Raw genomic sequence first — 14,552 nt, forward strand, 5'->3', positions numbered from 1 at the left:
TCTGTTAATAGATAAGTCATTATTTATTTTTAATTATTAATTGTTTTTGTCCACACATTGTCTATATTGTCCATAACAGAGTCTGTCTGTCTATCTATCACGCTAGCAAAACAGTGGGTTAACTTCGCCAAAACAAGTTGTTTGACCTTTCATGGTCTCCGTAGTTCCCTTGCAGCGTGAGCACAGCGCGGCGGTTACGAGCAATGACTTATATGTTGAACATGAACGTGCGCTTTTTGCCGCGTACACGGCACAGAGACGCAGGGGGACCCATAGACATAATATAAGTCTTAAGTATAAGTCTATAAGTCTCTTATATAATGTCTATGGGGGGAACCGTATCTGATGGGTAATGCGACTCGACGTAACAGCAGCAACTCGAGCACATTGCTGCCCCCTATATGTCAGGAGGACAAATAACACATTTTCTGTTTGAATTGCCAACCCGCCACAGTGGCGTGTGTGTTGATCAAATTCACCCGCCACTTGAAATATTTACCCGCATTTGGCCGGTGGCGGGTGCTAATTTCGACCCCTGGTTGTAGATATACATCTTATGATTATTTTGTGAAAATTTTATTAACATCTGTTGAATGCTTCATGAGATATTTTGCTAACAGACAAAGTAGACTATAACACCTAAGTTTTAAGCAATGTCACACATTGAGTAGCACTTAGAGTATGTGTTATGAATCACTCTCAACTACTACCATACCAAAATTTAACACAATATCTGTAAAACTGACTGAATTATAAGACATCCTTGGATTTTTTAAAACCAGTTGGCTGTGGCTGCCATTTTGAATTGGATTCATGCTGAAACCTAATCAAATATAAATATACATCCAATATATATTTTGTCGAGAGGAGCCAGTTGAGGTGGCTCGGGCATCTGGTGAGGATGCCTCCTGGACGCCTCCCTGATGAGGTGTTCCGGGCACGTCCCGCCAGGAGGAGGCCCAGGACAAGATGGAGGGACTATGTTTCTCGGCTGGCCTGGGAACACCTTGGGATTCCCCAGGAGGAGCTGGCCCAAGTGGCTGGGGAGAGGGAAGTCTGGGTCTCCCTGCTTAGGCTGCTACCCCCACGATCCGACCCCGGATAAGTGGAAGACAATGGATGGATGGATGGATATATATTTCCTGAAAGTTTCAATAAAATCCATCCATTGATTTGAGAGAGATATTTTGCTAACTGCTAGACCTGACTCCAAATAAGTAGGCCTAATGGCAAAATTTTAAACAAATATCTGGTTCAATCTGTTAGCATTCAAAATCTGTTTGGGGGAAGAGTCTCTGCTACAGCCACACCAATTTTTAGATTAATGTCTGTAAAATTGACTACGTTATATTAATATCTTTTAAGGTCAGAAGAAAACTATATCAATTGTGTCCCCGCCTTTTTGGTCTGCTTCCCTATTTATTTAACTTACTTAATTTGAGAAACTTGTATGCACACTGAGTTGTCGTGGATGTAGTGCTTTTAATGTTAAGGAGTGCCGCCGGAAGTTAGAAAGTGGTGCTGGGCCGAAAGGACGAGCAGCAGTAGTCTCGAAAAAATAAGAGTCGGTGTCGAGAAAGTTTTGAAGTGACAAAATTACCTACTTTGTGTTTAGAGGGACCGTAAAGCTGGTTTCACGACTTCTTGTTTGCCATATGGCTCCGACTAACGTCTGCCGTCAGTCCTCTTCAGGAGCAGGTAAACATGTTTAATTTTGACGCTGTTTGTAAGGTTAGCTGTTAGCTAAACTCCATTAAACAGCTGCTGGCAACTGACTACACGTGCGTTAGAGTATATTACCAGTAAATGAAATGCAGATGTCCTGAATTCAGATTTGACTGCTTGTTTGTTTGTTTCGGTCTGTGGCTTGGATGGAACAAATCAAACTACTAGTAGAAAACTCAGTAGAGAAGAAAATATTGTAAAAACCGTATTTAAAATGATAAATTGGTTTTACGAGTAAACGATTTAATCAATAGATCATGTTTGTGATTTATGCTGGGATTTACTTAAATAGGAATGCCACTCACAGTGCTGATTTATGCAATTAATTCCCTTTAAAAAATGTATATATTTTTTCTTAGCTATTGAGTTAGATTGAAGAGAGTTTGCATTGATTAGAATTAGTATAAATACTTTAATTTGTCATCTAGTTGTTTACTTATCTGATTCAAGATACTTTGTCACATGCATATATAAGTACAACACAGTGAAATGTTTCCAGAACCACTTATGTATAGGCTGTATAAAGAATGACAAATGAGCAGAATTGGGAAAATAACAATTTAAAAGGTGGACAACAAACTAAAAACAAAATGCGTTTTTTTAAAAAACATTTTTTTAAGTTGGTGTACAAAATTAACCATGAAGAGGTAGTCATATGCAGACAAAAAAAATATTGATTTTAAAGAAGTTAAAGTTCATTGTGCAGTGACCCAAGCTCAGCAGCAGTTGATGGAGGATGTGCGCAAAACATTGTTCAGTTGCTCACAGTGTTTGTTTGTTTGGTGAAATATGGTTTATTAAGAAGCCTTAAACAAGAGGGTATTTAGGGATGGGGACAGACAAGAGGTGAGAAAAGTGCGGAGGGCAACTGAAACTGAGGCCCTGTTTACACATGGCTGATCTCCTGGAAACTTTAAAGATTTTCAGATGTTGATTGGAAAAGTTACACATTAACACAGTACTGCTGTGCTCATTGAAACCGCTGTAGTTTCTATGCCAGGCCACTAGTTGGCATTTACATGCACACGTGTGCAGACAACAGTCTCTCCAGCATGTAAACAGTTACGACCAAAATGATGAATACACCAACTTTTGTTTGGACTTACAGTGAGGTTGGGTTGCTGCTACATGTTGAAAAAGGTGAGTAACATAAACAGCACTCTGCTGTCCGCCATTATTATTGTTGTTGACGTGCTCCTGTGTATGCAGAACAGCTAATGACTGCAGTTGTCTGTGTGGTGCGCATGTGCGATTTGACCTTTAAAATTGAAAATGGAAGGGTACAAAAAGTTCCACTCAGAGACCTGGGTTCAAACAGTGTCAGAAAATCCGACCACTGTTACATAAACGAAAGGCTCAAACTGTAACATAAATGTTACAGTTTTACTGTAAAATAAATGTTATAGTTTGACTGTAAAACAGCTTTGTGTAAACGGCCTCTGAAACTCAAGGAGGCAAAATACTCATACAGGAGGATGCTAGAGGGCAAGCTCCAGCAAAACAATTTAAAAGGGGCATGGAATGGCATGAGAACCATAACTGGTCCTAAAAAGACCAACAGCAGAGGAGTGGATATCAGTGTGGATATGAACCCTATCAGTTTTTCAACAAATTTAATGAGCTCCCCCCCAACTGAACTCTTCTGTGTGCTCACCATCAACATCCACCACTATCAACAATCCTCTACAGCAGGGGTGTCAAACTCCTGGGAGTTTTAGGTTTTTCTGCTCCAACAGACCTGATTCAAATGGTTTAATCACCTCCTCCTCACAGGGTTTCCCCCAGAAAAGAGGCTAAGCCCGGTGGAAGGTGGCCATTCGCCGGCCTATCTCTGGCTGACCGCTGGACGACCATGATTTAGTAAAAAAAATGATTAAAGTTGACAGAAAGTCAGAATATGGCTATTTATTATTTGATATTGTAAGATATTTGTGCCAAATATTTACACAACTACAGTTTTACAAAAAGGCACTTTTGAAATACTTAGGGGGACGAGGGGGACGTCTGTGTTGGCGTCAGATGAGAAAACGGTCTAATAGCAGAGTTAGCATTAGCAGAGTTAGCATATTACCTTTTTCTGCTCCGTGACGGACTTCTTGAACCAAATCACAGACGTCCCCCCTAATTTTGGTAAAAGTCTTTCTTCTTGGGCTGCCTGCTAGCTGTCTCTACTTGTTGCAACCCTGGGTTTGATACTTCATGCGTCTCCATCTTTCAGCACTTATGACTTAAATGCAGACACATACGGTGGGTCACAGAATATGGTGTGCCGTCGGGCTGCACAGAAAGCTGCTGCCGTAAAGCATGTCGCAAACCCACACGTAAAGCACCATCATGTCAAAAAACGGAGGTTCTTCGCGAAATAGTTTTTTTCTTCTTATTTATCACTTATATAAACTGAATGTATGCAAAGTGAAAACACTAATACATTCGTCGTAGCTTGCGTTATGAAGTATTTACATGAATCATTGATACAATTATGATAGAAACGACAGAAACGATAGAAACGATAGAGACGATAGAAGAAAATATATCACGATAGACACATTTCTATCGTCCCCACGATATGTATTGTTATATCGCCCAGCACTACTCTGCACATATCCAAACCATCTCAGTCTGACCTCTCTAACTTTATCTCCCAGTCCTTCAACCTGTGCTGTACCTCTGATGACCTCATTCCTAATCCTGTCCATCCTTGTCCCTCCCAAGGAGAATCTCAACATCTTTAGCTCTGCCACTTCCAGTTCTGTCTCCTGTCTTTTTGTCAGTCCCACTTTCTCCAAACCATACAACATAGCTGCTCTCACCACTGTCTTGTAAACCTTTCCTTTGACCTTTGCTGCCACCCTTTTGTCACAGATCACTCCTGAAACTTTTCTCCAGCCACTCCATCCTGCTTGGACTCTCACCTTCACCTCTTTACCACACTCCCTGTTTTCCTGGACAGTTGACCCTAAGTACTTGAAGTCCTGCACCTTTGTGACCCCTGCTCCTTGTAGCCTCACTGTTCCATCTGCCTCCCTCTCATTCACACACATGTACTCTGTCTGCTCTGACCACCATTCTCTCCTCCCTGGGAATAGTCTATCACTTCATCAAGATCCTTCCAGAATTTCTCTTTCTCTTCTACCTCACATCCAACCCGTGGAGCATAACCACTGACAACATTGAACATCAGACCTTCTACATCTACCTTCAGACACATCACCCTATCTGAGACTCTTTCCACCTCAACTACATTCCTTGCTAACTTCTCCTTCAGGACCAGCCCTACTCCATTTCTCTTCCTATCCACAACATGGTAAAACAGCTTAAACCCCACCCCAATGCTATGAGCCTTGCTGCCCTTCCACTCTTGTTCCTGTAATACGTCTGCCTTTACCCATCTACATCATGTCAGCCAGCTCTCTACCTTTGCCTGTCATTCTCCCCTATGTTTAGAATTGCTACCCTCAGTTTTACAGTCTTGACTTTGCTCTTCTACCTCTGTCTCCTGGCACGTTTCCCTCCTCGGGGTCTTCAAATAACAGTTGCACAATTTCCACCAGCACCCTGTTTGTCAACAACAGAGAACTCTGAAAAACAGAGAGATGCTGTACTGTACTGTGCTTTTTGTGGCACAGGCTGCATGTTGGATCACTAAATGTAACAAAACGTATCTAATGCTGAACTTAATAGCATCATTTTACTGGTAAACATGGGTAATATTTTCACTAAGTACAAAACATACTTACCATATTCAGTCTTGTAAAGCCACCCACTGAATTTCAGCTTAACTAACTATTGTGGTCTATAAACACTCCTTTTTATCGGCTGTAGCAGTAGTTTTGAACTGTTTGATTATCTTTGTGATCTCTCATAGAGGGATCATATAAATGCTGATACAGGCGAACTAGCTCAGCTGGAGCACTGAAACCGTCCATGTTGAACGGAGCGCGGCCTGCCCCAAATTACACAAGGTGCACAATGCGACACCGCATGGTGGGAACAACCATGCGGTGATGTCCCTGTTGGCGCGTTCAACCTCCTGCGGTGAGGTAGATAAAGGTAGCGGTTTTGGAGGTGCGGGTGGGAAAAAAACGTGTATAAAAAATGACGTATTTATAACAAACAAGTGGAGCTTAGCCTGGCGGCCGGGTCACCAAAGCCTGGTGGCGTGCCAGGCTTATAAAACACTGGGGGAAACCCTGGTGTCCCTTGGATGAACATTCATGTTACTGTTGTGTTTTATGCCAGATGCCCTTCCTAACACAACACTAACCATTTACCTCGGCTTGGGAGCAAGTTTTGTTAGCAAAAGTTGCAGTCTGAAAACATGCTTTTTTTTGGTCTGTAGTGATGCTGTCAGGAACTCGAGCCCTGCATTTTAAAAGGGAAACCCCCAAGCTTTACGATGTCACACAGTCTTTAAGGAGTACATCTGTACAGCTAAAGGCTGCTGTTGCTGGTCAGACTGCGCGAGCCGGTCCAGTAGGTGGTGGTTTTTCTATTGGTTTGTTTTTCAGGTGGTTCTCTTCAAAACATTAACTGCAGGCAGTCACCAGACTTTGGGTTGTAATTTTCACCAAGAGCTAAAATAACATCCATCAAACTTTCTTGTCCTTTGAGAAGCTGAAGACTGACACAGCTGTTGTAGTTTTGGGTTGGGTTACACAATTAATTGCAACGCACTAAACCATTTCCCCCTCACACTATTCATATTTGCTATTTACTGCCTTGTTTGCGTTCCTGTGCTTGGCACATGATACGTCACACTTTTGCATGATAAGGGAAAATGCCAAAGAGACCCTAGTAATCTTTTCAATCTTTGATTATTAACACCTGATTTGAATCAATGGGTGATTAACAGGCTTCTGCAGAACGTGAAGAGGTAATTTTGCCACCGAATCAGGTGTGTTGGAGCAGGGAAACGAGTAATACATGCAGGATAGTGGCCCTCCAGGACCAGATCACATTGTTAAGTCATCTCTGATTTAGGTAACCTCCTCCCACCAGCAAATGCTTTGTTCTCCATTTAAGAGGAGGCTCCTCCCTTCCACACTCATCATCGCTTCTACCTGGCACATTGCCCAGCTGACTGAAAGTGCCTCCTGTATCTGGTGTATTTTTGTGTCAGCGTTATGGCACCACACATAGGTCTGATATACTTACAAACGTTTTTCAATGAAACAGGAACATTTTAGTGTGCTTTGGCTATTCATTTACACAACAGCAATCAGATTCTCTGACACTGAAACTTTGGATACGCCCTGTTGCATTTCAAAGGAAGCTGCAATATGTGAAATTGCACATGCACACTGTGCAGCTCGAGTAGAACAACAACAGTAACAATGGCAAATAGCAGAGTGCTGTTTGTGCTACTCACCCTTTCCAACATGTAGCAGCAACCCAACCTCACTGTCGGTCCAAACAAAGGTCAGTATAGTCACAATTTGGATGTAATTATTTACATGCTCAAAAGAATAGTGTCTGCGCTCTTGTGCATGTCAGCACCAGTTAGTGGCCTGGCATGCAATACAATAGTAATAAAGTACAGTAGATTTAACAGAAACAGGATTACTGCAAAAATGTGCACCTTTTTCTCAGTTAACATAGAAAAATCAGTATCGTTTCCAGGAGATCGGTCACGTAAACAGCCTCAGTCTTGGCCATAATGCCTCCTGGTCTTTACGTCAAGCCTGATTTCAGTAGCGGAAACAGGCTACGTTTGGGATGGGATAAGTCTTTTAACAATCCTGGTCGGTCTAGTCCAAACAGTGGTGGGTTTAAAGATTTTTTATTTTTATTTTGGGGGGGGGAGGGGGGCCGACCATGAGGTTCCAGCAGAGTGACAGTTTGTTGCATGAAAATTTTACATTAACACTTAATTTCATGCATTCAGTTATTTCTATTTTATTTTTGTCTATGAATATGTATTACATCAATTACTTAAAACAATGGCTGCTTTTTAAAAACTTTTTTTTCCTAGATTCTTTAAAGACTTAACATTCAGTTGTTTTTCCTCAAACATTTGTATTGCCTCACACATAAATACATACAACTACACACATATCCTAAAACATTTATGGTGCATTTGAGAGTAAACCTCGTCAGTCATCGTCATTACTGTTGTGAGTTCTGCAGTGTTCAGGATGGCCTGACTGGTGTGACCTGGTCAATAAATCAGGTGATGTGTCTGAGGCTGTTTTGAAACATTTTCTCTGACGCCCACATATCTCTCTGACAACTTGCTTAATTATTGAAATGGTTCAAAGAGTTCTGCTAACTAAAATATTTTAAAACACGAGTAAATAACTTTAATAAGTATCCTCATTTTTTGATTTTTGGATTTCAGAAGATTTTTTTAGGGGTTTATTTTGGGCATTTACTACTTTTCCACACATTTAGTTTTTGTGCCTTACCAATAACCAAAGGTCAAACATGCAGTTTAGTTCCAGATTCAATTCCAGTTTACATACAGCCCAATTCAATCCAGTTAAAGCACAATTAGATTCAGTAAATTATAAAATGCCAATTAGTAAAAAAGTAATCTAGAAGATTTCAATGAATGTTTATTTTAGTCCAATTCTGCATACTGAGTATTCACTGGGTAATGGGCGACAGCGGAGAGAAATAACACTTTTTTTTTAACAGTTATAAACCCCCAGCAGAACCAGGCTCAAGATGAAAAGTCTTCTGCCTCAACCAGCTTGGATTGGGGAGGATGGTAAAGAGAGATGGACACAGACACGTTACGCTAGGCAGACTTTCTATCAGGGGGAAAAAAAAACCAGAACACAAAGTTACAGGCAACAATAATATACTGCTTTGCAAAAGTATTCATCACTCCTGGTGATCCTTTTGTTTTGTTACCGTTCAAGCTGAATGTTACTGACTCAGAGTTGATGCTGTAAGTGCTGCAAAAGGTGGCATTGTAAAGTACTGAGTTTTGGGGGCATGCAGTTTTATTATTTTTTTATTTTTATTTTATTATTATTGTTTAGAAGAAGTTTTTTTTTTTTTTTTTTTTTTCAAATTCCAGATTGTAAGGCAACAAAGTAAATTGGCAATTGCCTCCCTATTTGCTTTCAGAAACTCTAGGAACCACAAGAAAGCCTGCAGTCTGAATGCACATCAGCAAAGTGCTTTGTTAGGAAAATAAGGAACAATAAGATCTTTTTTTAAACAGTTTTTTTTTTTACACTAAACAACAAATAAACACCCCCACCCTGACACCTACTCCTAACAAGCAAATGTAATGCAGTTAATAAATAAATAAATTAATTAATTAATAAATAATAATTATGCATTTTATTTGTTAGCGCCTTTCAAGACACATAAGGACACTTCACAATATTAAAAACACAAAATGTTTATAAAACACTGTAAAAACAAACAAAAAAACCCACCTCTTCCCACAGCAGATGTCACAGTAACTCTAAGCCAGTCCTGTCAAAGTTCTCTGGCTTGAAATGTTCACTACAGTGCGTGGACGATTCTGTAGCAACAAAACCCTCCCTTCTTATTGCAACTTCCCATTGCCTCCTTAAATCTGTGTTACTGGGAAATCTTGAAAATGTGAGAAAAAAAAAATCCAGCAAGAGCTAATAAGAAAGAGTAACAGTTCCTCCTGTTAGCATTTCGTTGATTGCCAAATAACATTAGTCATAACATAATATCTTAAATGGTCAAATAACCAACATTTTTGTTCAATCTTACTTGCAAAAGGTATTTCTGTGTGATCTATTTTTAATACTATGCCGGTTATTGCAACCGTAGGCTGGTCATAGCTACTCGCTCTGCGTTTACTCCTGTTAGTTTTTATGATGCAGAGAGTATGGCTGCAATGCAGGATGCACTCCAGCATGTAATGAGGCGTCTATGTATTTATGTCTGTGATCTCGGCGCTGTGTTTCTCTGTGCTAAGTTGAAAGAAGCATTTACAGCGCATGCACAACGCAAATCTATGTATTCTGTTCTCCATTACCCAGCCTGTGACCCTGTGACGTCAGATCACTGTTGTAAATTTGTATTCTCAAAGAAAAAAAAAATTGTTCACAAACAGTCAAAGTATTTTGTATTCATAAATAATAAACCACATCTGTAAACTTGAACTTTGTATTTGTAAATTCATGAAGTTGTAACATTTAAAAACTATATTCTTATAGATAAAATACACAAAATATATGTTGTATGTGATTTATCTTATTCAAAATTTACAAATTTGAGTTATTCACAATTGTTGAGTATTATGCACACATTTCTGCCTTTACATAAATATTGCCAGGATGGCAACTCCGCTCCACAAATAACCCACTTAGGAAATTGACTTAAATGTTAAAAACAGTTTATTTAACTTTTAAGTCAGAAAAATAAGCCCCTGCAATGCTGTGTGGATGTTGGACTAAATAACATACATGAAATGTCAATTTTTTTTAGATTTGATTTCAGTTCAGCTTTAAGTCCTTTTTAGCAGGAGAGAGACAGACCCTCCAGGATTTTGCGATATTGCGATCGCAACTATTAACACAAAATCAAGCAAACCCCGTAAAATCGCGACTTTTTGCAACTTTGCCCAAAACACCGCAACTTTCCCACAACTTTCCCAATATTTATTGTTTTTAAAGTGATTCGCCACCATTTCTGCAGTCTAGTGTCTTCTTTGTGGGTTTGTGTAGTGTGGAATACAAAGTAACCCCAAATAACTCACGAAGACATGACGTCACTTCCTGTTAACATCAGAATGTCGGGAGCATGCAGGAGCAGTGACCGGAGCGAAAATGTGCGCTAATGCTTCACATTTGCCCACAAAGATTTCAGCAAAGAACCGCGCAAACCAGTTTCCTCCCCAGCTGCACGAGAGTGGGGGGGGGAAGCTGTTTTGCTCGTCCTGCAGTGTAATCATCGAACATAAACACATCGACAAACACTTTGTCTGCAAAACATGTGAGGAGAGCTGCAGACGAGGGACAATCCAGAAATGGTCATGAATGTCAGTTTATAAGCTATCAAAGTTCTCAAATAAAGCACCTTTTGAGAATGTCAATGTTTGTTGGTAATTATCTTACAAAACTAGTGAGTATTTTTGGTTTATATATTAAAAGTTTTCGGAAAATGTCCCGCGAAATCTGGCATTTTAGCCCGCAACAATCACAAAAAATGCCCCCGAAATCCTGTAGGGATTGGAGAGATCAGGTGAACTAGGTCATACCTCGAACAAGACAATTAAAACATTAGGACCAACATCCTGAGACCAGAATCTTTTCATGGAGGGAAAAGGGCACGTAAATTGAAGCCAGCTTTAAGAGAGGAAGTTCTAGTGAAGAAGTGAGTATAGTGAGGCTTTCTGTGCTACCGACAATAAGGTCTTTAATATAAGATGGATCTTGGTTGAGAGCTTTATATGTAAGAAGCAAGATTTTAAATTCTCTTCTGAAATCTACATGGAGCCAGTGGAGAGAAGCTAAAATTGGAGAAATCTGATCTCTCTTTCTAACACTCATTAGAATTCTGGCAGCAACATTTTCAACCGGAAGACTTTAAAAAGATTTTGGTACATCAACAGGCAAATTTACAAGTTAGAATGAACAAAAACCAAAGTTTTCAGTTGTGAATGGAACGACATGTTTGTAGAAGTGTATGAAGTGGCAAAAACAAAGGCAGTTGGTTGGTTGGGCTTTTTTATTTATTTATTTATTTTTTACAATTTATCGCTCATTTTCCAGTCATGAATTCAGCCTGCTCCCAGAAAAAGCAAATCTTTTAAGATCCATGTTGGAAAAATAAATGTACTTTTTGTGTAAGGCTAGCTTTACTCCATATTTTATGTGATTTATGTGTTGCCTTTTACCATAACTGAACAGCACTGAAGTTATGCATATTTTCTGACCAGGATGCAACTGTTCAGTAGAGTCGGAGCTGCAAGCATTGCTGCAGCAAAGGATAGCGGTCCTCGATGGTGGAATGGGAACTATGATCCAACAACACAAACTCGAAGAAGAAGATTTCAGGGGAGATGAATTCAAAGACCACCCGTTTCCACTGAAAGGCAACAACGACCTTCTTAGTATCACACGACCTGAAATCATTTACAAAATACACAAGGTAGTTCTTATTCTTTCTGTCTTTACCTCCGGAAAACCTGGCACTCAGTATCCATTTATTTTGTATTTTAATTTCATGATGTGCTTCAGTATTTGTGTGTTAAAGCTGTTCTCTCCTGTGTGTTTAAAGGAGTATCTTCAGGCTGGTGCTGACATCATTGAGACAAATACATTCAGCAGCACATCCATTGCCCAGGCAGATTATGGACTGGAACACATGGTATGCACTGTCTGCTTGACTGCAGCACACAACTCATGCGGTGAACATAAAGGTCAAGTACACAGTGTGCCTGGTGTTAACTCATTAACCAATGATAAGTTAGTTCTTAGAATTTAAGATGCATCTACTTCTACCTACAGCTGTGAACTCTTAACTCATGTGGCCTTGCTGTTATCGTACTGTGAAGTTACTTTTTGGCCTCTTGTTGATTCAGAAGTTCAAATTTCAGTGAGATATAATTTAATAATGTGTATGGGAGGGTGTGCATTTAGTAATTATTATTGAAAATTATTTGCTTTTTATTTAGGTGCATCTTTAGACTGTCCTACAAATACACCTGTTTATACTCCTTTTCTGTGACATCCAGTATATGAAGTGATTCAAAAAAAAGTTTGCTAAAATTGATTAATTTGGACTGCACAAAATATGAACTTGAGCTTTAGTTCCCAAATTGCAAATGTTTATAATTATTTTTGTTTGGTAAACATTTGTTGCAACAGTATTTATGATGGGCCAGGATTACATCCAAGAGAAGGCAAATAATGTCTCAAGAAGTACAAGTACATTTTAAGAACACAATAATTATATTAATAACTATTAACTGTGATCATTAATTAGCGACAGAGATTCAGGAGATTCAGGTGTCCTTTTGCTTTTAGACCCGACAGCTACCTCTGATACAGACAACCACAGTATTCTGAACTCCCAGCTGGAGGATTGTGGTGTCAAAGGCTCTGCGTTAGCCTGCCACTATCTCGGGAGCGTGACCCGCTCCTGGGATAGTGGCAGGTGGGGATTTGAATTTGGGGGCGGTACACCTGTCTTCTTGTTTATCTCTGTGGCCCTGTGATGGACTGGCAATTTGCTCAGATAGACAAGGGTGCCTCTTAGACACCAACTTCCTGCAAGCCTGAGTGGAAACAAGCAGATATAGATAATAAATTGATGGATGATTTATACAGACTCTTTGTAACTTTACAACCTATGTGATTTTTGCATTGGGAAGTGGTCGAAGGGTTGGGACTGTCATGATAAAAAAAGGTGAACAGGTGTAACAAAAATATACAACAATAAGCATTAACAAACAACAGTAATGCTGGAAGTCAGATTAACTCAGCTGTTAGCCTTAGCTCAGTTTATGCTTGTCACTCTACGGATTCTGGAGCTGGTTGTAGGCCATTAATTTCACATGAAATAAAATTGAAGATTAATATACTTTAGGTTTAAAGGGGATTTATTTGCATATTTACATTATTCACCAATTAAGCAATGCATTATAAATGAATAATTCTAGTAACTTTATGGCAAAAAGGGTGATGGAAGTCCACACGAAAGCATGTATAAAAACAGGGGAATTAAAAGAATAACATGTCGTTCAGTACATCCAAAGGTATGTTGTATTTTCAAACTTCTTGCTGTTGGAAACACAATTTAAAGAGGCCTTTTTAAGAGCAGCCGACAGAGAAAATCAGTCATAGGGTGGAAAGTCGAGGTTGGCGGATCTTAATGAAACTTTTCACACATGCGTATTTAGGTATAAAATGGCACATCCCAAAGTATTTTCAAAAATATTACTTTGGTTGCCATGGAAACGAGCTTGGCTGAAAAATTGCCTAAATCAGCACTTTTGGTGCCTCAGACGGTCACATTTTTAGCACTTTTCATGTGCAAATTAGAGACAGATTTGCTTGACCTATATATTAATGATACTTATCACTGACATCTGGAAGCTTTATATTTTCAAAAGGTGTAACATATATATTTACTCGTTAAGTGTAAAAGCACTATTCACATTTTAGAAGACTAACTTTATTCAACTTTTACAAGTTTGGAAAATTCCAAAAATTAGCAATTTTTCTTGCTCTACTGCCAGAGTTTGGACCAAGGTAGGCCATTTTGCTGGCATAAATATGAAAGATGGATTCCTAAGCTACACATTTATGGAAAAAAATTTAATTGACCCATACCCATGGAAAATCTGTGAACAATTCAGTATTAGCCCAAATTCCAAAATTGGCAAAATATGAAGAAACTGTAAAAATGGCTTTTTTGAAAATATCTTCCAGAATGTGAGGATCAACCCATCATCTTGTCATCACATGTCATTTATAGAGTGACCCTTGTAGACCATTATAGCATATTAAAAACTTAATGCAATTTAGTTTCAATACCAATATGCGTCTCACATACATCTCACCATATTTGGCTGAAACGCAAGTTTCAGTAAATAATGTGAAAATGGCTTTTTTGAAAAAATCTTCCAGAATGTTGGGATCAACCAATCATTTTGTCATCATATATCCTTTATAGAGTGACCCATGAAAAAAAAAAAAAGTTATTGCAATTCTATGGCAATACCAATATATGGCATTGGCCTACACTCAATTTTTATTATCAGGGTACAAAAATTTTACAAAAACTGTAAAAATGGTTTAATTTACACACTCCACAGTTAGTGCTGCCAAGGTGAGGCACTAACAAGTAACTACCACCTAAATTTCAAATAAACCTATACAAATCAA

General features: G+C 39.1%; 1 protein-coding gene across 2 annotated transcripts in view; it reads left to right on the forward strand.

Annotated features, from left to right (window-relative positions):
• Positions 1-1,507: 1,507 nt before the first annotated feature.
• The window catches only part of mtr (5-methyltetrahydrofolate-homocysteine methyltransferase), a 98,897-nt gene continuing 85,852 nt past the window's right edge, over positions 1,508-14,552 (forward strand). For both annotated transcript variants that reach the window (XM_037980812.1, XM_037980815.1), the window contains exons 1-3: positions 1,508-1,698; positions 11,600-11,811; positions 11,941-12,030. In XM_037980812.1, coding sequence (XP_037836740.1) covers positions 1,656-1,698; positions 11,600-11,811; positions 11,941-12,030 — 345 coding nt within the window. In that variant the 5' untranslated portion in view covers positions 1,508-1,655. The remainder of the gene's footprint in view (positions 1,699-11,599; positions 11,812-11,940; positions 12,031-14,552) is intronic.

The sequence above is a fragment of the Kryptolebias marmoratus genome, linkage group LG2 (genome assembly GCF_001649575.2).
Source record: "Kryptolebias marmoratus isolate JLee-2015 linkage group LG2, ASM164957v2, whole genome shotgun sequence".
In the NCBI taxonomy this organism is placed as follows: Eukaryota; Metazoa; Chordata; class Actinopteri; order Cyprinodontiformes; family Rivulidae; genus Kryptolebias; species Kryptolebias marmoratus.